The sequence below is a fragment of the Callorhinus ursinus genome, unplaced genomic scaffold (genome assembly GCF_003265705.2).
Source record: "Callorhinus ursinus isolate GAN/ISIS: 27379988/994484 unplaced genomic scaffold, GSC_fseal_2.0 scaffold12, whole genome shotgun sequence".
Classification (NCBI taxonomy): Eukaryota; Metazoa; Chordata; class Mammalia; order Carnivora; family Otariidae; genus Callorhinus; species Callorhinus ursinus.
The window spans coordinates 20744253-20771440 of record NW_027397074.1 but is presented as its reverse complement, the minus strand read 5'-3'; the positions used below and the strand labels follow the sequence as shown (position 1 = coordinate 20771440).

At 34.6% G+C, this 27188-nt stretch overlaps 1 protein-coding gene and 1 pseudogene across 3 annotated transcripts in view; one reads left to right on the top strand and one right to left on the bottom strand.

Annotated features, from left to right (window-relative positions):
* The window catches only part of VPS50 (VPS50 subunit of EARP/GARPII complex), a 139635-nt gene that overhangs the window by 57463 nt on the left and 54984 nt on the right, over positions 1–27188 (bottom strand). For all 3 annotated transcript variants that reach the window (XM_025872898.2, XM_073898828.1, XM_073898829.1), the window contains 4 exons: positions 16410–16542; positions 13370–13458; positions 5417–5511; positions 4988–5086 (listed from right to left, as the gene is read on the bottom strand). In XM_025872898.2, the coding sequence (XP_025728683.1) occupies positions 4988–5086; positions 5417–5511; positions 13370–13458; positions 16410–16542 (416 nt within the window). The remainder of the gene's footprint in view (positions 1–4987; positions 5087–5416; positions 5512–13369; positions 13459–16409; positions 16543–27188) is intronic.
* LOC112825270 (heterogeneous nuclear ribonucleoprotein A3-like) lies at positions 6249–8378 on the top strand (annotated as a pseudogene).

Here is a 27188-nt window from a genome sequence, read left to right as displayed (position 1 = left end):
CTGTGGACTACAAGAGAATAGGTACAATTCAAATAAAATTTAAAAGATTTTAAAGGGCAAGTATAGTAAAGAAGACAATAACCAATCTAAGAGGCATCTCAAATATGCTGATCTACTAATTAAAGGAAAAAAATATCCACGAATTGGAACTGTGTGAAATCCAGATCTTTTAATTAACCTGATAAAAGACTTGATGCAATAAAAGGCAGATTCCAAAAACAAATGATAAAAACGAACACTTCAAGAAAGGTAAAGATTCCACTACAAGCCTGCCACATTTAAAGAGAAGGAACTTGATGCTCAGAGAAATAAGAAAACCAAATTACAGAGGTGGTAAAGCTAGTAGGTAGTACAGAGGTAGGAACCCAAGTCCACTGAAAACACCACACTGGCCCAAACATTTTCTCAGCAGGAAAAAAACTGGAAATCAATAACAACAGTATAAACTAAGAGGAGTTTAAGAGTGGTCTACCTACTATTATTATAAACTATGGCAGAGGGAGTTAGTCTGACATCAGATAGTACCATGAAGACTTTGTTCTCATTTTAACTTCAAAATTTAAGCCCTATTGTATAGTTTAGAAATGTAAATGTTTTTACTTTTAAATAATCTAATTTACAGTATTTTAAATATTAAAGATAATTTATTGGTACCATTATCACCAAGTCCAAGAACATTTGTTTTCTAAAAATATTTCTCCTATTTTCCCAAGGAATATAGCAGAGAGTTGCAACAATTACCTCCTATCTCACACACATTCTCTTATACAACATGACCTTAGCACTCCCCCATCAAATGTACCTCCTCTTGAATCTGGGTAGCCTCATGACATGCTTGTATTCAATGGAATATGGTGGAAGGACTACATGACTTCTACGCCTACATCAGAAAAAGCCATGAAAGCTTCTGCCTGGGTCTTTTGGAAAACTAGTGCTGCGGGAAGCCAGGTGCCATATAGGAGAAGTCCAACCACCCTGAGATCATCATGGTGGAAAGGCCACATGCAGGCACTCTGGCTAACAAACTCAACTGTGTACATCCTTCTAGCCATCTCCACCAAGGTGCAAGCAAAGCCATCCTGGATTCTCTAGACAAACCCTACCATCAGCTGAGTACTACTCAGTCACCTCAGCCAATCCTCTAAGAAGCAGAAGATTCATTCAGTTCATCTCTTCCTAAATTCCCGACTCACAGATTACATGAAATAATGATAAAATGATGGTGGTTTTAAACCCTTAAGTTTCAGGATAGTTTGTTATGCAACAATAGTAGTTAAAACGTAAGTTGAACACTTACAAATTTAAACCTTTACATTTGTTAAGATTGTTTCCTTAAAAAAAAAAAATCTGAGACCTAGCATAAAAAAACTAAAATTATTGATCACTTATTTACTGCCCTCTCTGAAACCTTAACCAAAAGTGCTTATTTGGCAGAGAATATATGGAGGGAGAAAAAGCAAGTGAGTTCTACAAGATACAAGGCCCAGTACTCCAAAAAACAAAAAAGATTAAATCACTTGGTCCAGGCAGAAAACAAAGAGAAGTATATGGATAATAAACTTGATCCTAGAAACACACATTTTGAAGCTACTTAAAAAATAAACCTTTCTTACTCAGGCAATGGGAAAGTTTTTCTCCCTAAAAGGATAGGTGACCTCTCCCCTCTTTTAACACCAGTCACTGTACCTTCAGGATCCTCGAAAATGTAAGATTTGATCATTAGAGTAATTACAAATTAAAGTGCACTTGTTAAATAGAATGTTCTGGCAATTACACTACATAATCTCTATGTTATTATTGTTTAAATCAGATAATTTATGCTTTTGGGACTTCTGCAACATCTGGCAGAAGAATGATAGCATTGGATGTATACAAACTTAGCACTGAACATAAAGGAATTTGGGGGAATAAAACCTATATTTTTGTAAGATAAGAATTCACATTGATAGAGACTGTGTTCCCTCACAGTCTAATGTAATTTTGCCCTAGAAAAAGATAATGGCATACAGACTTTTATACAACTACCACAAGCAACATGAATACACTTTATATAAATAGATGTTCCACCCAAAGGTAAATGGCATACAGACTTTTATACAACTACCATAAGCAACATGAATACACTTTATATAAATAGATGTTCCACCCAAAGGTAAAATGCTTTTATTTTCACCTTTTTATTATGCCGACATCTTTAAACCAATAGCCTAAGCGGACTCTAAATCAGAATAATTTGGTCTAAGAATTTCTTGATTCTCAGGATCTCTATTTGGCAATAGAAGATCATGAAACAACTGTAAGCATATTTTAACACTTTTATTAACAAAACCAAAACCCACTTGATCTATAGTTCACCATGTTTCATACTGCCTTTAAGTATTTATGTAGTATGATCTGGTGAAGAAGATATTAAATTGGAATTTAACAGATTTAGATGCATCACTAGCTAATGTAATGACTTTCGTCAATTCAGTATTATGTACATCATTTCTAAATCACCCGTTAAGTTTATCTTGCTTATAAAGAAAAAGATTTACTTCAGAACACATTAATGGTTGGCATTAACTTTACTAAATGATTTTTATTATAATTTTCCAAATGGCAGCTGTTGGACAGATAGTGACCATAGCCAGTATATAAGCTGGGGATAGAGAAGAATACTTTTAGAAAAGTTAAATCTTTACTTTTTAACCTATTCCAATATTCCAGTATACAACACAGCAAGAAAAAAAGGGCAAGATCTACAGGCAACACTTATGGAGACCTTTTCATCTAGCCACCCCATTTTGCAGTTGATAGAACCATCAGCCAGAGTTAAATGATTTGTCCAGTGTCAGAGAGCTGGCAAACACCAAAAGTGGAATAAGAACCCAAGTCTAGTATCTCCCGGTCCAGCTCTCCTTCTGAAAGAACCATACAGCCTTTTCAATGGGAAACAAATTTCACATATATTTCTAAGAGAAGTCCATTAAAAAGTTGAGTGTTTTGGAAACAGTTAATAATTCATTTCTAGTCTCTAATTTCATCAAGGTAAACTTTGGTGAGGAATCTCCATCATGGTCATAGTCTATAAATGCCCAGACCTGGCTGCCATAATGACAGATACCTTATGACAATAAGTAACGTAGAATGCAGAATGGAGACCATTAAATAAATCAGGGTTTTTTTTCATCACACACGTTGTGCAGTCACTAGGAACACAAAAGGTCTCCCAGTTGTCTTACTGACTAAAAGTAATCTTTGGGAAATGGACATCTGTCATGCTTTCATTCTGACAGGTAAGTGAGGCTTCTGGCTCGTTCATAGTTCCTTATCCTTTCCTATCTATGATTTAAAAACTCCTCCTTTTGTACAGCAATGTGTACAAGCCAGGCCATCTGTTTCAGCAGAGCTTAAATTTTAACAGGAAAAAAATATATACAAATAAAGGCAGTGTTAGTTAGGGTTTCATGCTCTCCCCTTACTACTGTTTTCCTGAGGTTTAATCAATTAAAAAAATTTTTTTTAAATCTTCTAAACATTCTTTTCAATTCAACTACAAAGGCCAAAGGCTCTGCTTTGGTACAGGATCAATTTAAATCTCTTTCAAAACATATTTAATAGTTCACAACAAAGAACACTTGTCCTTTAATATATTTAATAATTAATTAATCATTGGTTTGATGTCCAATAATCTCTCTTCTGACATGGCACCTATCACTATGACCAGGTATTGACTCTGAACAAGAAGAAAAAGCAGAATTAAACATACATACATACATACATATATACATAAATCATTGAGACAGGAAAAAAAACAATAAAATAAAATAAAATTGGGGTGCCTGGGTGGCTCAGTCATTAGTCTGCCTTCAGCTCAGGTCATGATCCCAGGGTTCTGGGATCGAGCCCATCGGGCTCCCTGCTCAGTGGGAAGCCTGCTTATCCCTCTCGCACTCCCCCTGCTTGTGTTCCCTCTCTCGCTGTGTCTCTCTCTGTCAAATAAATAAATAAAATCTTTAAAAAATAATAATAATAATAAATAAAATCACCAAATAACAAAATCAAAACAGAATTCTAAAAAATAAAAATGTAGAATAAAAAGATACAACAATTCAACTGATAAAATATATATAAGGAATATAGTACAGTCTCCACCTTATATCAGGAAAGGTCTAATAAACAGCTCTCTCAATTTAATGCTGCTTTAAGCATACAATCACACTGCTAATTAAACACTCTTTCCCATCTTCTTCCATTCCCAAAACCATTCCTAATCACGCTTTCTAAAGTCAGTAGTGACTGTTTTGCAATGTAATACATAATTTTGACTTTGTAGCTAGATTATGAATATCATGCCTTCTTCTTTAGAACGTTCTTACACTTAAGAGGCAGATGCTTCCAAGTAAGCCCTCACTGAGTGCTGCCTCTAGTGATCTAACTCCCTTATTAGCTCACACCATATATGCAGATACAGGATAGTGGCCAAATTCTTTCGGTGAACTCCAGTAGAATAATCACCTTTCACCCATAAAGAAATTGGTTCAATATTTAGTTCAACATTTTGAGCCTCTCAGGACAATCTATCAAAATTTACAATAAATAAGGAATGAGAATATTTTATGATATTTTTGGCAAAAAAAAAAAAAGTCCTTAACCATGGCAAAATGAACTACAAAGGAATTCTTTCAAATTCAAAAGTAATTGTTTTAGGGGCTCCTGGGTGGCTCAGTTGGTTAAGTGACTGCCTTCAGCTCAGGTCATGATCCCAGGGTTCTGGTACCGAGTCCCTAATTGGACTCCCTGCCCAGCAGGGAGCCTGCTTCTCCCTCTCTCTCTCTGCTGCTCCCCCTGCTTGTGCTCTCTCACTCTCTCTCTGTCAAATAAATAAATAAAATCTTTAAAAAAAAAAATTGTTTTAAACCAATTAATGCTATAAGGTTTAAGCATTAGACAAAGTATTCTCATTACCTAAATAAGTCTATTCATATTTTATTACAGTTCTTACCTATGGTAGTTCTTAAAATAGTTGACACTCTGTTTTCTAATGGACTCTTGCAAAACTTCAGATTTGCTACCACAAAATTCTTCTCCAACTTGCATCAACCTAGTTGGATAAAAAGATTTATATAAATTTCAGCAACATTCTTATTACAGAACAAAAGTAGTCCAGGTCATCTTTCTTCAAAGATAACACACCATAAAAATGGATGTTTGAAGAAATTCTAACGTTCACAAATTCATTATGGTTTACAGACATCTGAAGGGCAGAAATATTTAAACACACTCACACACACCCAGCAGAAATTAGATTATGAATGTTCAATTATCTTCATTTCCATGAAAAAGTTATACATAACTCACTGATTCATGATTTCTTTGATTATCATGGTTGGATGACTCAAACTAAAGAATAAAACAAGATTTCACACAGTACCTGCTGATTATATCCAAAACAAAGATGAAATCATCATATTTAAATATAGACAAATCTGTTCCAAGCAAGTAGGTTTTTACTTTTAGCTGAACATCCTGCAAAACAAAACAAAAAAATATTTCAAGTAAACCCAAAATATAGAATATAAGCTCCCAGAACCATTTATTCTATACTTACACATTGAAATGAGACAGGAATACATTCTTAAGAATATATATTTAGGCCAATAATCAATATTCTCACAGTGATATCACTGAAACAATTCCATAAACATCAGATATAAAAATAATGATGACAATCATCATTAATACATACACATATGCAAGATAAAAATTATATCCTCATTTTGGATATGAAGATAAAAATCATCATCATTTATGTGTGGCTTGGTAGGCTAGAAACTCCAAAATAATCAATTCAAAAATAATTAGAATAATCAGTTCAAAAATAATTAGAATTAATAACTATGTGATTATGTGCAATACATAAAAATTAAGTTTTCGTGTATTTCTGCTATTGTATCTTAAAATGAGATTCCATTAAAATAAAAATTAAAAATATAATGTACTTAGGAATAATTTTAATAGGCAACAATAGACCTGTAAGAAAAAGCTAACAACTCTAACAGGATACAAAAGAAATCTCAATAAAATGAGAATCAAGGGCTGAATGAGTATAAAGACATCAACTTTTCCAAATTAATATTAAGTTGGGGTTCAGTGACATTTTAACCAAAATCACAAAAACCTTTTCCTATGAACAATCATTCTAAAATTCATCAGAAATAAAAAACAGGCAATAATCTTTTTTTAAAATACAAAGCTTTGAAAAGATGGAGTAAGTTATAAGTGATGTTGAAGGACTTGTCCTACCTGTACTAAATATATTAAAAACTATTTTTTAAAAAACAATACTGCCAATACCCAAAGGATCAACAAAATAGGACAAACAACTCAGAAACAGTGCTAATATATATATAAACAAAGCTTAATAAACAACAGTAAAAACTACTGTTTGCTGGTTGTTTACTTTTTATCAGCATTATACTAAGAACTTCACATATTATCTTTAATCCTAAAACAGCTCTGTTGAGCAGGCATTTATTATCCTCTGAAGAGAAGAAAAACTGAAAACAGGTCAAGTAATTGCCTAAATTCACATGCCCCGTGAATGACAAGACTAAGATTTGAATCCTGGTCTCTCCACCTGCAGAGTCTCCTCTTTCCAGCAGACCTTGCTACGAGGAGGCATCACACATAAAGAGACAAGAAAAAAGATTATTCAGAAAGTAGTAGAGGAAAAATCAACTAGATTTGGGGGGAAAAACTCCTCTCTCCTCTCTTTATATCACATATCAAAAGACATACAAATGGATTAGATAACTGTTTTTGTATGTTTGCAAAAGATTAAAAATTAACCCAATAAAGCAAAAATATTTTCTCAGTACTAAGTGTTCTAGGCAGTACTCCAGGTATTAGGGATATAGCAATTAATATAAAGTTTAGATAAAGATCTATAATTACCAGATGAATATTGACCTGAGCTTTACACAGGAAAAAGTATTTTAAGAATAAATGTAGCACAGATACTGAACTCAAGTTGGAAGAGGTCCGGGACTGTGGTCTCAGAACAGAGGTAAAACTGCTGCCCAGTTTACCCGAACCCAACCCTCCCCCATCGCCATCGCCACTGCCGCTAGGGAAGGAGGGCCAAGATCCAAAGGAACCAGAGCAGTTGAGAAAACCGGGTTTTTTTTTGGTGGTTTGAGCTTTGACACTACAGATGACGGTTTAAGAGAACATTTTGAAAAATGGAGCACACTTATAGATTGTGTGGTGATGAGAGACCCCCAAACAAAATGTTCCAGGGGTTTTGATCTTGTGACTTATACTTGTATTGAAGAGATGGATGCAGCAACATGTGCTTGACCACACAAGGCTGATGGGCCTATACTGGAATCAAAGACAGCTGTTTCTAGAGAGGATTCTGTAAAGCCTGGTGCCCATCTCACAATGAAGAAAATTTTCATTGGTGGCATTAAAGAAGATACAGAAGAATATAATTTGAGAGACTATTTTGAAATGTCTGGCAAGAGTAAAACCACAGAAATTATGGAAGACAGGCAGAGTGGGATTTGCTTTTGTAACTTTTGATGATCATGATAGAGTTGATAAAATCGTTGATCAGTAACACCACACTATTAATGGGCATTTTCTTTGCTGTCTGCTGGATCCCAAGACATTGTGGAGGTAGGTGGATCTGGCAGCTTTATGGGTTGTGGTGGAAACTTTGATGGAAGAGGCGGCTACGGTGGTGGAAGTGGTGGCAGGAAAGGTAGTTATGGAAGAGGTGATGGTGGCTATACTGGACTTGGAGGTGTTGGTGGCAACGATGGTGGTGGTCCTGGTTATAGTAGTAGAGGAGGCGATGGTGGTGGTGGACGAGGATCCGGACACTGAGGAGGTGGATATGGTAGCAGTGGTAGAGGACAGGATGGTTACAATGAAGAAGGAAATTTGGGAGGTAACTATGGTGGTGATGGGAACCACAGTGATTTTGGAAATTCTAGTGGACAGAAGCAATCAAATTATGGACCCATGAAGAGGGACAGTTTTGGTAGAAGAAGCTCGGGCAGTCCCTATGGTGGTGGTTATGGATCTGGTAGTAGAAGAGGTGGATATGGTAGCAGAAGGTTCTAAAACAAATTCAAAAGAAAAGGGCTACAGTTCTTATCAAGAGAGAGAGTAAGGAGTTGTCAGCAAAGCTGCAGGTTACTTTGAGACAGTCGTCCCAAATGCATTAGAGGAACTGTAAAAATCTGCCACACAAGGAACAACGATCCATAGTGAGAAAAGTCACTGCAGCTTAAATAAGAAAGCCTGCTTGTTCAGGACTGTCATAGCGACAGTTTACAAAAAGTGCAGCTATCGATTAATGCAATGTAGTGTCAATTAGATGTACATTCCTGAGGTCTTCACCACATAGCTTTGTCTTTGTCTTTTTTCTTTTCATTACATCAAGTATACAGCCCCGTAAATTGTGGTGGCGGTACCAGGAATAAAAAAATTAAGGAATTTTTAACTTTAAAAAAAAAAGAAGAAATGTAGCATAGGTCACAAAAGATAAAGGTCAATGGTCTGACCTCATAAAAATGCTGATCATCCGCATATTGAAAATATAATAAGTGAAAATAGACAAATGACATACAAAAGATTACTCATTATCACATAAATCATTTTGGACCTATAATCAAAAAACATGAGCAAATAATTCACAAATCAATAATTAATGGATTTTTAAATGTTCAGCTTCTCTAATAATTAAAGAACTATGAATTAAAACACTAATAAAAATATAAACAGATTGAACCGCCCAGCTAAAAGATAAAGAGAGACAAACTGAAGGTTCTAGGGGGAGGGGGGGAGGGGGATGGGTTAGCCTGGTGATGGGTATTAAAGAGGGCACGTACTGAATGGAGCACTGGGTGTTATATGCAAACAATGAATCATGGAACACTACATCAAAAACTAATGATAATAAAATTTTTAAAAATGTAAAAAAAAAAGATAAAGTCTCTCTCTCAAAAAACATTTATTTTACGTTTATAGAAGACACAACAAAAACATGATCTAAAAGCATTTAAAATAAAGGGACAGTCAAAGGAAAATATGAACAAAATAAACACAGCAATGGTAATAATAAAGCAAACTAGAATTCACGGCAAAATGCCTCAGGACAAAAGAACTATATATTTTTTTTAAATTAATGAAGGAATTACATACAAAGAAGGTAGGTAAAGTGGTTATTAGCATTGCAGCATCAATCAACATAGCATCCAAGTATAAAAAGCAAAAGCTAATGTTAGAAATAAAACAAAAACCTGACAAAATTACAATCCTTCTGGAAGATTAAAACTCCTCCCTCAGAATTACACAGGCCAAGGAAACAAAGAAAAAATAAAGATATAGATTAGAATAATACAATTAATAATAAGCTTGCTTTAATATACACATAGGACTTAACTCCTACCACAAAGAAGAAATACACGGTTATTTTCCAAATGCTCGAGCAAAAATTTTTTAAAGTGGGTGGCATTCTAGGATGTAAAGAAAACCTCAAATTCACAAAAAGTAGAAATATTGCAACCCCAATGCTCTATAACAAAAAGAAATAAGTAGCATAAGAATAATATGAATAATTTCTTACATACCAAATATTAAAGATGAAAGTGAAAATCTTGGAAGATCGAGACTTTCATATAGTTAGATTCGTAAGCTCATAAGGTCACGTATCATGGATTCACCACCGTGTTCTTAATTCCACAGTGTCTGCCAAATGGCACAACTGATACAACCTTTTTTCTTACAGATTTTCTACTTGAGTCAAAATGCATGGAAAATACTCTAAAAATTTTCACATAAAAAAATAAGTCATTCTGATTTTGAGTTTAGTTTTTATGTTAAAAAAGTTAAATATCTTATGCTTTTCAATCATTTTTCATTATCTCTATATACATTTATAGTAAATGTATATAAATTGTCACATGCTAACTTGTGCTTTGGAATTCAAGATTTCAGATGTTAGAAATGTATTATGGCACCTATAGCATATACATTTAACACCCCCCAGTGTGGTTCTAAGGCAGTATCCCAAAATAAAACACATTAATATTCCTGCAACATATAAATGTTCACTTTAATGTGATAAATAAATACTACACAAAAAAGCTTAATGACAATACAGGTGTGGTTCTGCTGCTGAATGAATTCAAATCAGGTCAGGTTTTGCCTGCTGAATGTGTTATCAAAAAACATTTGTTTTTCGGAGGTTTTGCTTTTTTCAACTGAATTGAGCCTTATAATTTCAATTAACACTCAATGAGTTCCTAAAGTCTGCAAAATACTGTTTAAGAACTATTGAGAATGGGGGGGAGGGTGGCAAATGAGACTTGGGAGTGGTGGAGATGAAGATATTCTAAAGCTTGAACACAATAATCTATACTCAAAAGCATGATCACTTGCATTAAACTGGCCAAATGCTTAAATGAGAATAGCTTTACTAAACCTCATATTTAGCAAACTTGCCTAGATCTGGAATGACATCAAGTTGCCAGACTGTATGGAAACTAGCTATATAAAATGCCAGGTCAATATTTCAAAGCACACTGAACTACCAGAAATTCCATTGTGGATTCTACAATTTCAACTAAGTACGATTGGTGTCTATTAGTAGGAGACTAAATCAGGAGATTAAATCAGAAACAACTCATAATCTGACCTTAGATGTATATTTAATAAGTACAAGATTTCCCTTTCCAGTATACATAATATTCCTAGAAAACAGCCCATACCTGTAATTAATGGTAAATTAAAAAGTAGTTTAATATATAATAAAGGCCATATATTAAAACCCCACAGCTAAGATACTCAATGTTAAAAAAAACTGAGAGCTTTTCCTCTAAGATCAGGAACAAGACAAAGATGCTACTCTTAATACTTTTATTCAACACAGTACTGGATGTCCTAGCCACACCAATCGACAAGAAAAAGAAAGAAGCAGCACCCATATTTGTAAAGAAGAACTTAAACTGTCACTGGCAGATGACAGGATATTATACATAGAAAACCTTGAAGACTCAACCAAAAAACTACTAGAAATAATAACTGAATTCAGTAAACTTGCAAAACACAAAATTAATACCTAGAAATTGGTAGTGTTTCTATAAACTAATAACAAAGTAGCAGAAAGAGAAATTAAGAAAATAATTCTACTTACTATTATCCCAAAAAGAATAAAATACCTAGGAATAAACTTAACCAAAAAGGTGAAAGACCTTTACTCTGAAAACTATGAAACAATGATAAAAGAAACTAAAGACAACACAAACAAATGGTAAGATAATCCTTGGTCGTGGACTGAAGAACCAATATTGTTAAAATATCCATACTACCCAAAGCAACCTATAGATTTAATGCAATCCCTATCAAAATACCAACAGTATTTTTCATAGAACTAGAATAAATAATCCTAAAATTTGTATGGAACCACGAAAAAGACCCTGAATAGCCAAAGCAATCTTGAGAAAAAACAACAAAGCTAGAGGTATCACAATTCTAGATTTCAAGATATACTACAAAGCTGTAGTAATCAAAACAGTATGGTACTGGCACAAAGATAGACACATAGATCAATGGAACAGAACAGAGAGCCCAGAAATAAACCTACACTTGTATGGTCAATTAATCTATGATAAAGGAGGCAAGAATATACAATGGGGAAAAGGCAGTCTCTTCAATATATGATGCTGGGAAAACGGGACAGCTACATGCAGAAGAATGAAAATGGACCACTTTCTTAAACCATACACAAAAACAAACTCAAAATAGGGGCACCTGGGTGGCTCAGTCAGTTAAGCATCCAACTCTTGATTTCAGCTCAGGTCATTATCTCCAGGTCCTGAGATCGGGCCCAGCTTTGGGCTCTGTGCTCAGCACAGAGTCTGCTTGTCCCTCTCCCTCCACCCGCTTGCACTCTTGCTCTCTCTCAAATAAATAAAATCTTAAAAAAAAAAAAAACCTTCAAAATGGATTAAATACCTAAATGTGAGACCTGAAACTATAAAACTCCTAAAAGAAAACACAGGCAGTAATCTCTTGGATATTAGCCTTAGCAACATCTTTATATGTTGCTATATGTCTCCTCAGGCAAGGGAAACAAAAGGAAAAATAAGGTATTGGGACTATATCAAAATAAAAAACTTTATATGGTAAAAAAAGCCATCAACAAAATGGAAAGGCAACCTAATGAATGGGAGAAGATATTTGCAAATGCATGTTATTCCCTTCTGAAAATAAAAGAGGATACATTTTCAGATTTGCTTCACAACGTTTTTGTTTTCCCAAAAAAATCATTTTAATTCTCATATATTGTAAGCCTATGTAAAATTTTAAGGGGTTAATACCCAAAATATATAAAGAAATTCTATAACTCAACACCAAAAAACCCAAATAACCCAATTAAAAATGAGCAGAGGACCTGAGCAGACAATTTTCCAAAGAAGATATATAGATGACCAACAGACACATGAAAAGATGCTCAATGTCACTAATCATCAGGGAAATGCAAATAAAAACCATGAGATATCACCTTACAACTGTTAGAATGGCTAATATCAAAAAGATAAGAAATAACAAATGTCGCCGAGGATGTGAGAAAAAAAGGAACCCTTGTGCACTGTTGGTGGGCATGTAAATCGGTGCAGCCAATCTGGAAAATAGGATTGAGGTTCCTCAAAAAATTAAAAACAAGAGTTACCACATGATCCAAAAGAGCAGTCCAAAAAGAACAAAAAAGTGTTATCTTCAAAGAAATCATACTTTTATCTAGGAAATAATAAATTTTAACAAATTAACAAATTTAATCATCTGATAACAACTATGCTACTAAACTGCAAAATAAGTTAAAGAAGATACATTCAGCCAATAAACATATAAGATGCCCTCAAGGCACAAAAATCATTGACTGAGAAAATTTTTTTTTCATTCTATACTAGATTTCAGCCCAACTATATCACCTATTTAGTTATCCTTTTCCTAAAATTAATAGAAAAGGAAAGAAAACACAAATGAATGAAATAAAAACAAAGAGTATCTCAATAAGAAAGGAATTTCTTTAGGAAAGCATACATTTGCTAGGACACTAAAAGAAAAAATGTAATAAAGGAATATATGTATATTTCCAATGGAGATTTTCAAATTAAAAATTTATAGTCAAATACAACTGTGAACTAAATTATAGAAATTAAAGGATAGATTTAGTCCAAAGAAAAACTAACAGAATTAACTCTATAGGAATGCAAATGAGTACAGAAAATTCAAACACTGAATTTCTAAAACAACTTAGACATGAAAGTTTCTATTGCTTTTGTAAAAAAATAATTTAAAAAACCCAAACCTGCCATATTCGTGTAAGTCCGTGTTCTAATTTCTTTTTTATGTAGCCACGATCAAAATTAGTTTCTTCAGTACCCATATTACTCCCTTCTGAAAATAAAAGAGGGTACATATTTTCAGATTTGCTTCACAACATTTTTGTTCCCCCCCAAAAAAATCATTTTAACTCTCATATATTGTAAGTGCATGTAAAATATAGAAAATATGTTCAATATTTATACAATCAAAACAATATCAAAAATAGGTGTTAGGATTAAATGCATTTGATACATAAACTTAAGACCATGAAATGTTAAGTATTTTACACCTAAGACCACTCAGTACATATGCGATTGGAGCTGGGATTCCAAGTTGGGTAGTGTGATCCCAGAGACTGGGTTCTCAATGACTTATATACTGCCTACTGCCGGGGCATTACTGGACACATTTACCTAATTATCAGTTAATATGCATGTTAACAAGGGTACAGATTGCAGAACTGCTCATGCAGTAAGGTAATGATGCACATGTTTTATATTTTTCATGATCCAGAATAGTCTAACAAATAATCTAACAATGTCCAGTGAGAGCAATGACCTGCTTGAAAACAAATTTCCCCCTAAAAGCAACTGAAAATACACATATGCACATTTATATTAAAAAGATTATGCCTTTTTTTGAATAAACTGTGTGGAACAACTGAGGATACTATTTCACCTTGGGCTAGCAGGGTGAGCACTGGTAACCAGCAAAAGGCCCTTGCACAGGCCAGGCCCCATATTCATGCCTAGTGTACCTCTGACCACTCCTACAGCCTAAGCTTTATTATCTGTATGGTCTGGCTATTAGGGACCCAGCAGCTCAGGGCAGTGCACTTGGATGACAAGTTTAGAGTTTTGTTTTAGAATGGTAAAGCGTTAGGATGCCAGCAGTATCACTATAGAGCTGCAACAGACAACCTCTTGAGACCTATCAGCTTTATGACATTCTGGGAAGAAAAAGGTTCAAATTACTGACTCCTACAATTGTATTCCTTAATGTGAATATGAAAGGATTAACTGCAGGTGAACAAATGACTTTTTCAAGTTCAATATATTGTCAGATGTTAGGCTAATCAAAGTCCTGAATACTCTTTAAATATCCAGAATCAGGTCAAGGAATTTTAGCAAAGAGTACTAAGTATATAAGGCTCAGTGTTTTAAGTTTGACTTTACACCCCAATGAAAATACATACATATATAAAACAATATATGCAAACTCTGAGCCTGAAGCAAAAAAGCAACCTTCACTATGATGAGTATGTATCATCCCCTAAACTCTTATATTTCAAGTGTGTATTAATATTGTTCCAAACTTTCTCTCTGGTTTCCCCTTAAATAATGTACTAGAAAAGGGAAAAGAGGTGCTGAAATGTCTTAATAGTTTCTGCATCTAGAAAAAAATAAAAGTTGCCAAAACAGGATAAACTTGTGAAAGTCTGGCGTCCCAGTAATCCCAGGAATTCCCTAAGTAACCTGAGATTTAAAAAACAAAAAAAAAGGCCTGTGGACATTTCATCATCATTACTATCATTATTATCTCTTGACACATTTCCTTTGATATTAACAACAACCAGTGTAAGCACTTTACATTATCCTTAAACTTTATAGCAAACCTATGGGTAGATGCGTTACTACCCTATGGAGCTGTTTGTTTTGATTTTTTAACCTCCCACTTTTAAGAAGGAAGCTGAGGCCTGGAAAAGATAAACTTCTTCACATTCTCATCTTTGGAAAATGGCAGTCAAAAATCTGAAGCAGCTTATCTCTGACTGCAACACCAGTGCTCACATAGGTAGTACAGGGATGAGAGAGTATAGGAGTTGGGTAAAAACAGTCTGGCCTAGAAACCTGGCCCCCTTTTCTCTGCTTTCTCCTCCTCGCTTCCTTTACCAACCCCCCAGCAATATTTCTAAAAGGATGAAAACCCTTCTATAGAATCTTCCTCTGTTATTTTTTGCTATCTATATTTACAAGCTTCTTATGAGTCAAGAAAAATATTAAACTTATGCCTTCTATACTGCAAGAATCCTACAATATGATTTGTGTTCTTCCACGCACCCAAACACAGAAACCAAGCACCTCAGAAATTAGAAGTTACTAAAATAATTTGATTGACTAGCTACATTAAATTGTATGCAATACGAAAGACTTGTGCAATATAATTTATTTTGCCCATATTAAACAGAATGCTGATAAAAACATTTATTACTTTTAAAAGTATTTTGAATACTTAATCTATCGTTCAAGGATAATCACTTAAGATATATAATTATACAAATGAAGTAATTTAAATATAATGTCTAGTTAATAATTTCTCTAAGATTTTTTCTTTATGTAGCTGACTATATCATAGTCATTTAAAGTTGTGTTTTCCATTCAAATATTAATATTTTAAAACCTTGTTTTTTATAAAATTTTAAGTCCTGCTGTGTTTTCATGGGAAGAAAAGTATAATTATTTTTATTTTTTTTCAAGATTTTATTAATTTATTTGAGAGAGGGAGAACATAAGTGGCGGGGGGGGGGGGGTGCAGAGCCCAACACGGGGCTCAATCCCAGGACCCTGAGATTATGACCTGAGCCGAAGGCAGATACTTAACCGACTGAGCCACCCAGGCACCCCGGAAAAGTGTAATTATTAATTCTTAGAATCTAGCTTTATTAGTACAACTTGCAAATTAGCAAATAGATTTAATATTAAACATTAGCATTAATTTTACAGTAAATTGGACAGACCAGTGTCTTACCTAGTTTGCATTTTTTAAAAGCCCTTTGTTAATAATTTAGTCCTAAAGCCATCACCACATTTCCTGAAAACTGGTAATATCTATCACTTAAGAAGTCCTTTGGCCCAGTTAATCCCCAAAGTTAATGGAGCTTTTATAGACATTGAATGACTTTCTTCAGTGAATATTTAACCTAAGAGTCACTAAAGTTCCTGAAATGGCTATCCCTTTTCTTTCTCCTTATTCCAGAAATATGGCATATTTATAGTTGTTTTTAAAATAAAATAATTTCCTACCAGAAGCAGAAGTAGTATCCTCATTGTCATGCTTTTCATGCCATTCCATAGTCCTGTAATAGCTGAGCATAACTTCCCACAGTGCTTTGCACAGGTCAGCAAGGCATGGAATATAGCTGTCTGGTGTAACATGCTGAAGAAAATGAGCAAAGTCAACTTTAAAAATTATCACAATTTGGAAAAAGGAAACCAATCCATTATGGCATTTGTGTAACTTAAGTACCTTCGACAATCTCTAAATTCTAGAAATCACATGGATATTACAGATATTCCATATCTATTAATAACATTTTAAAATAATGTTTTATATAACATGGCTATGAAACAAGACATAGTCTCAAATCTCCCTAACAAAAATGAGTAGCTTTTTCCCCTTCTATCCTTTGTATAAACTACCAGCTTGTCATTCTGCCCTCTTTTTCTGCGGGTAGAATGATGCCTCCATTCTATTTTGCAGGCTGTCATAATGGAGCATTTACTTCATCATTTGAGATTTCGTAGCATTTCTTCCTTTTGTAATCAATCGACCACAACCAATCATGCCAATAAAACACTAAAAGGCTAGTAAGACTGGTATATACTAAGTCCTCCAAAGTAAAGAGCTAGTAGAAATAAGCTACATAGCAAATATAGCTATGGTGTGATTGATGCTTCAGATAGCACAGATTGGTAGTGGTCCTCTCTCTTTCAAAACATTTTTTCCCTCCTCTAAGCTCCATGTTTATTAAAACATTCATCAAGCAATTAATAAAAACTTGTATGGCTCAGTTCACTTTTGTGGAAGCAAGTCAAATCTCTGAAACTCAACTAGGAAGTAGTAAAATAAAGGAGTTGTTAAGCTCTGGAGTCAGACTACCTGAGTTGGGTTTATGCCAAGAATAACAGGATGGTTTAATCCAACAAAATCTATTAATATAATTCACCATATTAACAGTCTAACAAGAAAAACCAAATGGTTATCCTAATAGATGCTGGAATAAACCTTTTGACAAAATTCAACAGCCGTTCCTAATAGTAACTCATAAAAAAATTAAAATGGATGGATATTTCTTTAAGATAAGGAAACTAAGGCAATACCCACTGTGGTCAGGAACAAGACAAGGATGCCTACTATTCCCACCACTATTTAACAATGTTCTGGAAGTATCAGCAAATGTTATTAGACTAGAGAAAAGAGTAAGAAGCAAATAAACAGGAAAAGAAGAAATCAAATTATTTCTATCTTCAAATGATAATAATACATCTAGAATATAACTCTTAGAAAATCAATAATAAAACTAACTCAAACAAAATAATGTAGCAAGGTAGCAGGTCATAAAATTAATGCAAAAAACAATAGCATTCATATATACAAATGATAATCCATTCCTCATACCATACACAAGAATAAGCTCCAAAAGGATAAGAGATCTAAATGTAAAAAATAAAACTATACTAGCACTAGAAGAAAACTTGAGTTAATTCTTCTCTCAGCTTGATATAGGGAAAGTCTATGACTCAAAATTCAGAGGTAATAAAATATAAAATTTGATACATTTTAGTACATAAAAATTTTAAAATTAAAAGAATTTACATGGCAAAACAAAATACCATAAGCAAAGTCAAGACAAATGACAAACTTGAAAAAATATTCACAACATATATCACAATAAAGAGTTAATATCCTGCATCTATAAAGAACTCTTAAAAGTGTTGGGGAAAAAGACCAAACATCCTATATAAGAATGGGAAGAAGTCACAAGCAAACTGCACAAATAGAGATACAAAAATGGCCATTAAACCTATGAAAACATGTCCAACTTCATTCATTAATAGGGCAAATGAACATTAAAACTACAATAAGACACAAACTCTCACTCATCAGATTGGTGAGAATTTTAAAGCTATTAACAAAGATTCTCTCCTTGACCAAACTCTAGCCAACATCCTCTAAGTTCTCTTCTCAACTAGGCCTCATTCTTGGCCTATAAAGACCAGAAAAAAACACTTAACATAGTTTCTAACAGCCCAAGGCTGCATCCTTAGGATGACCCTAGTCCCCGATGAAGTGCCTCTCTGAGAAAACTCAAGCCTGTTTGAGGTAACACCTGAAGATAGGGCCCCCATCTCCCAGCCTCTGAGGGAGAGAGTGGGAGTCTAACTTCAATAAGCCCAGTTAGCACACCCAGAAGGGCTGCACAGGGACTAATCCCCACTTCCTGTTTTCTGCAGTTTTTCATTCCCTGACTCTGAGCCCTGCCTCATCCCCCTCCCTTTAAAACACCCAGTCACCTCTGTACAAATGGAAGGTGAGCCTGGTTCACACTGGATTCTTTTCCCTATCTCAACAGTATATTACTAGTTAAAAATCTGTCCATACAACTTTAATTTAGTATTTGGCTTTGTTTATCTTTGACCCTCTATTCTGTTGTCGAGGCTGTGAAAAAGTACCCACTGTCATACATTGCTGGTGGGAATGAAAAATGATATAACCCTACGGAAGGGAATTGGCACGGTTTAACAAAACTACATGTGTATGTTCCCTTTGACCCAGCAATCCTACTTCTAGGAATTTATCCTGAAGATACCCCTCAAACAACGTGAAAATATATGTGCACAAGGTTATTCATTGTGAAGGATTATTTGTAACTGCGAAATATTGGAATCTATCTAAATGTCCAAACAGGAGATTGGTTGACTAGACTACTGTTCATCCACACACAAGAGTACTACACAACTATGAAAAATAATAAGCTGATACATGCATATTTAATTTTTTTTAATTAAAAAATATTTCTCCTGGTAACCATCTGTTCATTCTCTATAGTTAAGAGTCTGTTTTTTGGTTTGTCTCTTTTTTTCCTTTGTTCATTTGTTTTGTTTCTGAAAGTCCACATAGATTTTTTTCTCTGACAGACGTATTTCACTTAGCATTATATTCTCTAGCTCCATCCAGGGGGGGAGGTGGGTGAGAGGATGGGTAAAATAGGTGAAGACGATTAAGACTACATTTATCTTGGGGGCGCCTGGGGGACTCAGGCAGTTAAGCATCTGACTCTTGGTTTTGGCTCAGGTCATGGGATTGAGCCCATATCAGGCTCCACACTGGGCGGGGAGCCTGTTTAAGATTCTCTCTCCTACTCCCTCTTCCCCTCCCTCCTCCTCCAGCTCACGCTCTCTTGCTCCCAAAAAAAAAAAAAAAGAGTACCCTTATCCTGATGAGCACTAAGTAATGTACTGAATTGTTGAATCACTACGTTGTACACCTGAAACTAATATCATACTGTATGTTAACGATACTGGAATTAAAATTTTAATTTAATTTAATTTTATTATGTTATGTTAGTCACCATACAGTACATCATTAGTTTTTGATGTAGTGTTCCATGATTCATTGTTTGCGTATAATACCCAGCACTCCATGCAATACGTGCCCTCCTTAATACCTGGGGAATTAAAATTTTTTAAAAAATTTCCCCTTCATGACATACATATATGAGAAAGGGAAAAATTTTAAATTATATGTATAACATATGTTACACATACAATATAAAAAATATATATTTAAAATTATACATGTCATAAGAAATAGAAAAAATTTAATGCATATATCTGATATCATCACAAAAATAAAGAGAGAAGATAAACAAGAAAATACTGAAGTTAGTCATCTTTACAAGGTGGGGTTGGGGATGCAATGGAAGAAATGTAAGAGGAAGTGACACTTCTCTAAACATACCACATTGGCTATAGGTACATATTCAGAGAAGAATTAGAATGACCATCCAGATTTACACATGGCTTGCAGAGATGAATAAAAAATATTTTTCCATACTTATACCATAATTTGGAGTAATTTTTATGTTTACATTTCATGTTTACTTTTGTAATTACCACTTTACAATGAACCAGTCTTGATTTTTCCCCCCTTGGTTTATCTTTATCCCATCATTACATATCCCTTATAACACACTCATGTAATAAAAACTTGATACTGATGTACAAGGTCAGGAAAAAGCTAAAAGCAGAAGGCAAAGAAAAGAAAAAAAATCACAAAAACGTTCTGGGCTGCAACTCCCAGCAATCATTCACCTGAATAAAGGTACTCTTTTACAAGTCAATTTTTTCTCACCTTCATAAACTCAACTTTACATAAATTTATATTTATATTATGCAAATAAATTTAATCTAATTATATCCCAACATTCTTTCGGGTAGATAAAAGGAAGACAGTGTTAGTCTTATTTCTTCCCAAAGAAAAACTACAACTATACAAATAACTGTGTTATAGTTCACCAATTAATTTTTGTTACACTTGTCACAGTTTAACAAACCAGAAAATTGAATCTTAGAACTACTACTACCTTCTATTTTCTACCCAGACGCTGTCTAGCTACATTATTTGCCTATTTATTTGAGGAAAAGGAGGTTCTTTACTATGTTACCCCTTGATGATTCGCTGAAATGTAATGGGTTTGGATGAGATACACAAAGACGTATATGCAAATTCTTTTCAAAAAAAAAATGACATTATTGAAGTTACAGCAAGCTTTTTCTCACCAAACTGATCCAAGTGTAAACAATTCACAAATCTAGCTAAACCACTGCACATGCCTGAAAGTCTTCCAAAAGAATACAAACTGCATTATCTTCACAAATATGTTCACATGTACAAACATAAGACTATGACATACTGAGCACCAGATAACAAGATAACTGTTGCCTAAATTTATATTCTAAAATAGAAACAAATGTAGAGATTCTTTGTACTAAATACATATGCAGTAAATAGTTTAAGAAAAGAGGGCAAGGTGAGAGAGAGAAAAAATACTGTTTTCAATACATTTAAGCTCGGATATGTTAATTTCTGCACGTGAAGACCATGATAGCAATAAGTTAAAAGAGTCCTTTCATTTTAAAACTGGACTCCAAAAACCACTTTTCTCTGTACCATGCAATCAACTGGTGTCAACTCTCATAGCAACAAATGCTTCTCATGCTTTTAACATCTTATTACTAAAATCATTCACAACTAGTGTTCTCTATTCAATTTATAAGAATCACCTCTAAATTTCAAGTAGAGAATCTTATCACATGGACATGGGTGAATCATAACTATAACAAAAGAAATTCAAAGAAACCAGCAAATAAGCAAATAATTGCATAAGTAATCAAAAAATAAAAGATGGGCCAAGAAGAGAATTTGAGTTTCTGAATTAACAGACCATGAAACTTCCCCCCCAGAAATCGATTCTTCTTCACACCAGCAGGACATAATAGAAAGAAGCCTACAGAAGGAACTGGAAGCCCCAGGTCCAGCCAGCACAAGTTCCGCAACTTAGTGGTCACAAGCCCTTACACAATAAACCACTGGGGACTGAAGTTTCTGCCTTTCATAAAACAGTGTTAGACATTCCTGGATCTGCCTACATCATCACTAGTTTAATCCGCCCACCAATTACTAAATACCTAACACTTCATCTCAGTTCAAGTCCCAATTAAGGGACGATTCATTTAGGATAAGACCAGAAATATCAAGGCAGGGGAATGCCATACTCTAATTCCAGTTCCATGTTCGTATCACCTATCAATAATAGCAATGAAAGTCTTAAATTGATCTATTTAGAAAATATTCACAGTGAGACACCCCAAAGAACTAAAATAACATGTCTTTAAATTCTGTTTTAAAAATTAAGAATAGGGGTGCCTGGGTGGCTCAGTCATTAAGCGTCTGCCTTCAACTCAGGTCATGATCCCAGCATCCTGGGATCAAGCCCCACATCGGGCTCCCTGCTCAGCAGGAAGCCTGCTTCTCCCTCTCCCACTCCGCCTGCTTGTGTTCCCTCTTTCGCTATCTCTCTCTGTCAAATAAATAAATAAAATCTTAAAATAAATAAATAAATAAAAATTAAGAATATATGGGAAACAGAAATTTAATTATCAAATATTTTTCTGTGTTCTAGAGCTATTCTCCATTGCTATTCTTTGGCTGAAAGCTAGTAGTTTCAATTCATTCAACAAAAGTTGTGAAGTGAGTGGGAAAGAAAAAGAATAGTATTTTAGAAATATCTCAAAAAACATGTAGAAAAGAAAGTATATTTTAAGTAATATAATTTTTTAAAAATCAATAACCTCTATACAGATAACATACATGTCTCGTAACTCTGAGGATTATAAAAGGCAACAAATATCGTTGGGGGAGGGATTTGGAGAATATTCACAAATCTGGATGTTATAATGTAACATTATAAGTAGAAAGTCCAACACAGCATTTCCACTATGCTTCACTATTCAAACATCAAAATAGGCTTCTTAATCAAATCTTGATTAACACTTTCAAAAAATCCACAGATATGATATGCTATTCCATCACTGTCAGCTAAAGTAACACTCTGCACCTTCCATTTCTGCTATTTAACTACTTCAACCAACCTACCTGGTCAAAATAAAAAGGATGAAATTAGCTTAGTAAAACCAGCAACATCTCCGCCTTAATTATAAACAATAAGTAAGAATCTAGAGGTCATTTTCAAAGAACATGAAATGAATAGGAGCAGCCTTTTCCAATTTGAAGCACACAATGAAAAAAAAAATGCCATCTTTTAAAACTTGCTTACGTGCAGAGCTAAGTGGTAAATATGAAGAAAGGAGGATGCCAGATTTAGCTTTTTAATTATTAATTTGCTTTTATACACATCAGAAATCTCTATTACCAAATACCTACAAAAATTTCAGGAAGATGATTTTTAAATTACAACATCAAAATAAAAATTCTTAGGATTATCTTAAATTCTTAAGGTATTTTTTGTTCTTGTTTCATTTTGATTTAGCACTCTAATCACATCCTGACAAACATAAAAGGAACAGATGTCTTGGCATCCTCACAGGGACCCAAAACTCCCAGGGCTGCCATCCCCCCATCCCCAACTTCATACACACACTGATAGATGGATTTCAAAAAACAACAGAGTTAGCAGTATCTCTAGATGAATCCTGTTAGCACTGTGAGCTACATCACCAGAAGCTGGTACTACTGCCTGTCTGGGAAGCTTCAGGAAGTATGCTGCAGATCCAAACAGCACTAGACCCAGGAGCTAAAAACATCTCTGGGGAGGCTGAACTCTGGACCTAAATAAGTGTGGGGCCAAGCAATTATAAGATCTCTCCAACCATTAATTACTTCTGTAAGGGCCAAGCTGTACAAAATACGAACATCTTCAGTACTTTCTAACCATTGGAAGCCAGAGATGTGCACAGTATAGTGGAGTGGATAGCACACATTTGGGCTTGGGGCCCAATTTTGTGACCTACTTGGTCATGAGGCTATAATACCACTTCATATATCTAAACACCCCTAGGGATAAAGCAAATAACCTATGTTCTCTCTGAAGCTTTAAACACTATGACTCTCCAAAGACAACAATGTACATAAGCTGTAGCAAAACTTTCCTTGTACCAAAATAGATTCATTCATGATTTAAAAACACAAACATATGATGGTAAGAAAATAGTCACTCTCATCTCCCAGGCATTTTATCCTTAATACTAAAATTATATATATACCCACAATATCATATTTATCTGTATGATATAAATGATCCTAACTTGGAACTAAGTGACTAGCACCTTGTGAAATTGCTTGTAAAGTACTAAACTGTGAAACAGAAGTGTCTCCTCTACACCATTGGAACTAAGTAACTAGCACCTTGTGAAATTCCTTGTGAAGTGCTAAATTGTGAACAGAATGGTCTCCTTTAAACCATTCTCAGGTTTTTTTGAATTGTTGTTAAATGGCCTGAATCAAATAGCTTAATACTATAAAATAAGCAAAGCAGGTATAATCAGAATACATAATTATCTTTCAAAGTTACAATCGATAAAATGCTGGGAACCCCTAAACTGAGATTATCACCAAAAAAAGGGTAGTATTTAAATGTAAAAGCACCATCAAATTAAAAATAGGGTTTCTTGAAGGTCTCAAGAACAGCCTTCTACCAGTAAATTATTTTTTGTTTCTGCTGGCAGTGCATGCCATGCTCTAAAAACAGGTTAGGTCTTTAACATTTACTCCCAGCCCTCCCCCACCACACACACACACACACACACACATTTACTCCCAGCTCTCCCCCACCACACACACACACATTTACTCCCAACCTCCCCCACCACACACACACACATTTACACCCACCCCCCCCCCACCCCCACCACACACACACACACTCCCAGCCCTCCCCCACCACACACACACACACACACATTAACATTTACTCCCAGTCCTCCCCCACCACACACACATTAACATTTACTCCCAATCCTCCCCCACCACACACACACACACACACACACATTTACTCCCAACCCTCCCCCACCAAACATACACACACATTTACTCCCAGCCCTCCCCCACCACACACACACACATTTACTCCCAACCCTCCCCCACCAAACACACACACACACATTTACTCCCAGTCCTCCCCCACCACACACACACACACATTAACATTTACTCCCAACCCTCCCCCACCACACACACACACACACACACACACACACACACACACACACTGCCCAGCAGTCTACACTACACTGACAGGTTCTTAGACTTGGGCAGCCCAGGGGCCTTGCCACACCTGAGCCAGTTTCAAGTGACCAGGAAACCCCTCCATTTCTAGTCAAAGAGGGAAGACTGGCTACGCAAATAACTACAGCCCAAAGCATGCACTCCAGAGGCACTCAGTCCCAGGAACACTGAAAACAACCAAATCTTCACACTGAAAATCCCGTTAAACCAAGCCAGAAGACCTATGGTTCCTTTCACCTGCCCTAGGCTCTCCTCCTCTCATGCCATTGCTCAGGATATTTCCTTATACTTCCCCAGGACCCAGCTACATACAGTATGCTGTTGAAATCCAAGACCCTCAAAACTTGCAGCCTCCTCTTAACAATAAGATACAGTTTTGCCTTCCTTGGGCCCCAGTAACACTTTACGTTGTTTGAACTTTTCTTATCCTACCTCTGATCATAATTAACGTGACACCTTACTGGGTTATAAATTCTATAAACCCTTATCTATCCTTGTTGAGCTGAATTGATTACTTGATTAACAAATGCTGAATGATGATAAGGGAACTGGCTTATGCTTAGCAAGTCAGAATATTAAGAAAATGGAGTCTTGTGTCCTATGCCAGCATCCATGAAAGGGCAAGGTACTAGCTTGTCAGTTTATAAGTAGGATAAAATTTCAGACCCTTCACGGTTCTTGACAATCCAGAGAGTAAACAGCAGGGAAAATTTTTCCTTACCTAACTTTTGATCATTAAATTTTGAATTTTAAAAAATTACCAAAACCTAGTTTTTATTTTATTTTAAATATATAAACATCAATATATATTCATATATAAGAAAATATACCAGTGCTGATGGTAAAAATATGTGATAATAAATCTGACACCTTTATTCTTTGGAGTATTCTAAAACTGACCTGAGGAAGCAACTCAAGTAAATGTATAGTATCACTCTTCTAACTGAAATGACTTTTCTCTTCGAGCAAATGTTCAAATTCGTAGCTTCCAATAAGAGAGAACAGGTCTACTCGCCTAACAAATCAACCAAATTAACTCCAACAATCAATTAAATGTCCCAGTTTAATTTCCTTCACATCCTAAATATGCCTGAGTGATAAACAAAATAAATTATTCTTGATATGCTACCTTCTGGTATCCGACAAGCTAATAAATACAAAATAATCAACATTCATGTGTACAGGGAAAGGGATAAAAGCAGACATCACTGATGAGGAGTATAAATTGAAACACACTTTCTAGAGGGCAATTTTGGAAAAATGAACCAAAATCCTTATAAATGCAAAGCCTTTGACAATGCAATTTCATTTCTCATCACTTATCCTAAATAAAGACGTGTACAAAGATTTAGCTTTAAGAATATTTACTACAGTGTTGTTCATAATGACAAAAACTAGAAATAAAATAAATATCTAAGAACAGGAAACTGGCTAATCCACAGGATCTTACACTGAAATAGTCAAGCTATTAAAAGTTATGTGGGTGGCATATTTACTGAAATGAAAAATTATTTATAACATAGAAAGTGGGAAAAATGTTATAAAACTGTGTATACAGCGTAATCCTACTTTTAAAAGCTATTTGCTTACAAACACATTAAAAGAACCAGCTTTTCATGCATAAATATTAATTTTTATTTTCTTCTTTTTGCTTATGTATATTTTTCTACAATTAATGTTTTATTTGTATGATTTCAAATATGTATATTTTTAAGAGTAAACATGTTAATTAATGATTGCTTAATTTGTGCAACTACTTATATAATCCACATTCTAACTCTGTAAAGACTCTAAATAATGTAAGAACACATAAATACCAGACTAGTTTAAGTCAGAAAACAGTCAGCAAAAGAATAAAGAGGCAGTTAATTCTATAGAGAAGCAAAAACATGATTGTTTGATGAGAGACAATATATTCTTCATAACAGAAAATGCCCTGAGAACTTGGGAACAGAAACATGTTTTTGACTAAAAAGAGGAATTTGTCTTTAGGTTTCTATATGAACATCAAAATAAACTATACCTTCAACAGAGATCTTACTAAAGATATTTACTAACCCTCAAAAAAACTGACATTGAATCCAGTATCAAGAGAGAGTACTTACAAGAAAAATTTTATAAAGCTTAGAAGAATGGAATGTTAGACCAGCAGTTCCTTTGTCTTTCTATGATGTATGCACATAAAGCATCTGTAAAAGTACATGGCACAGGGG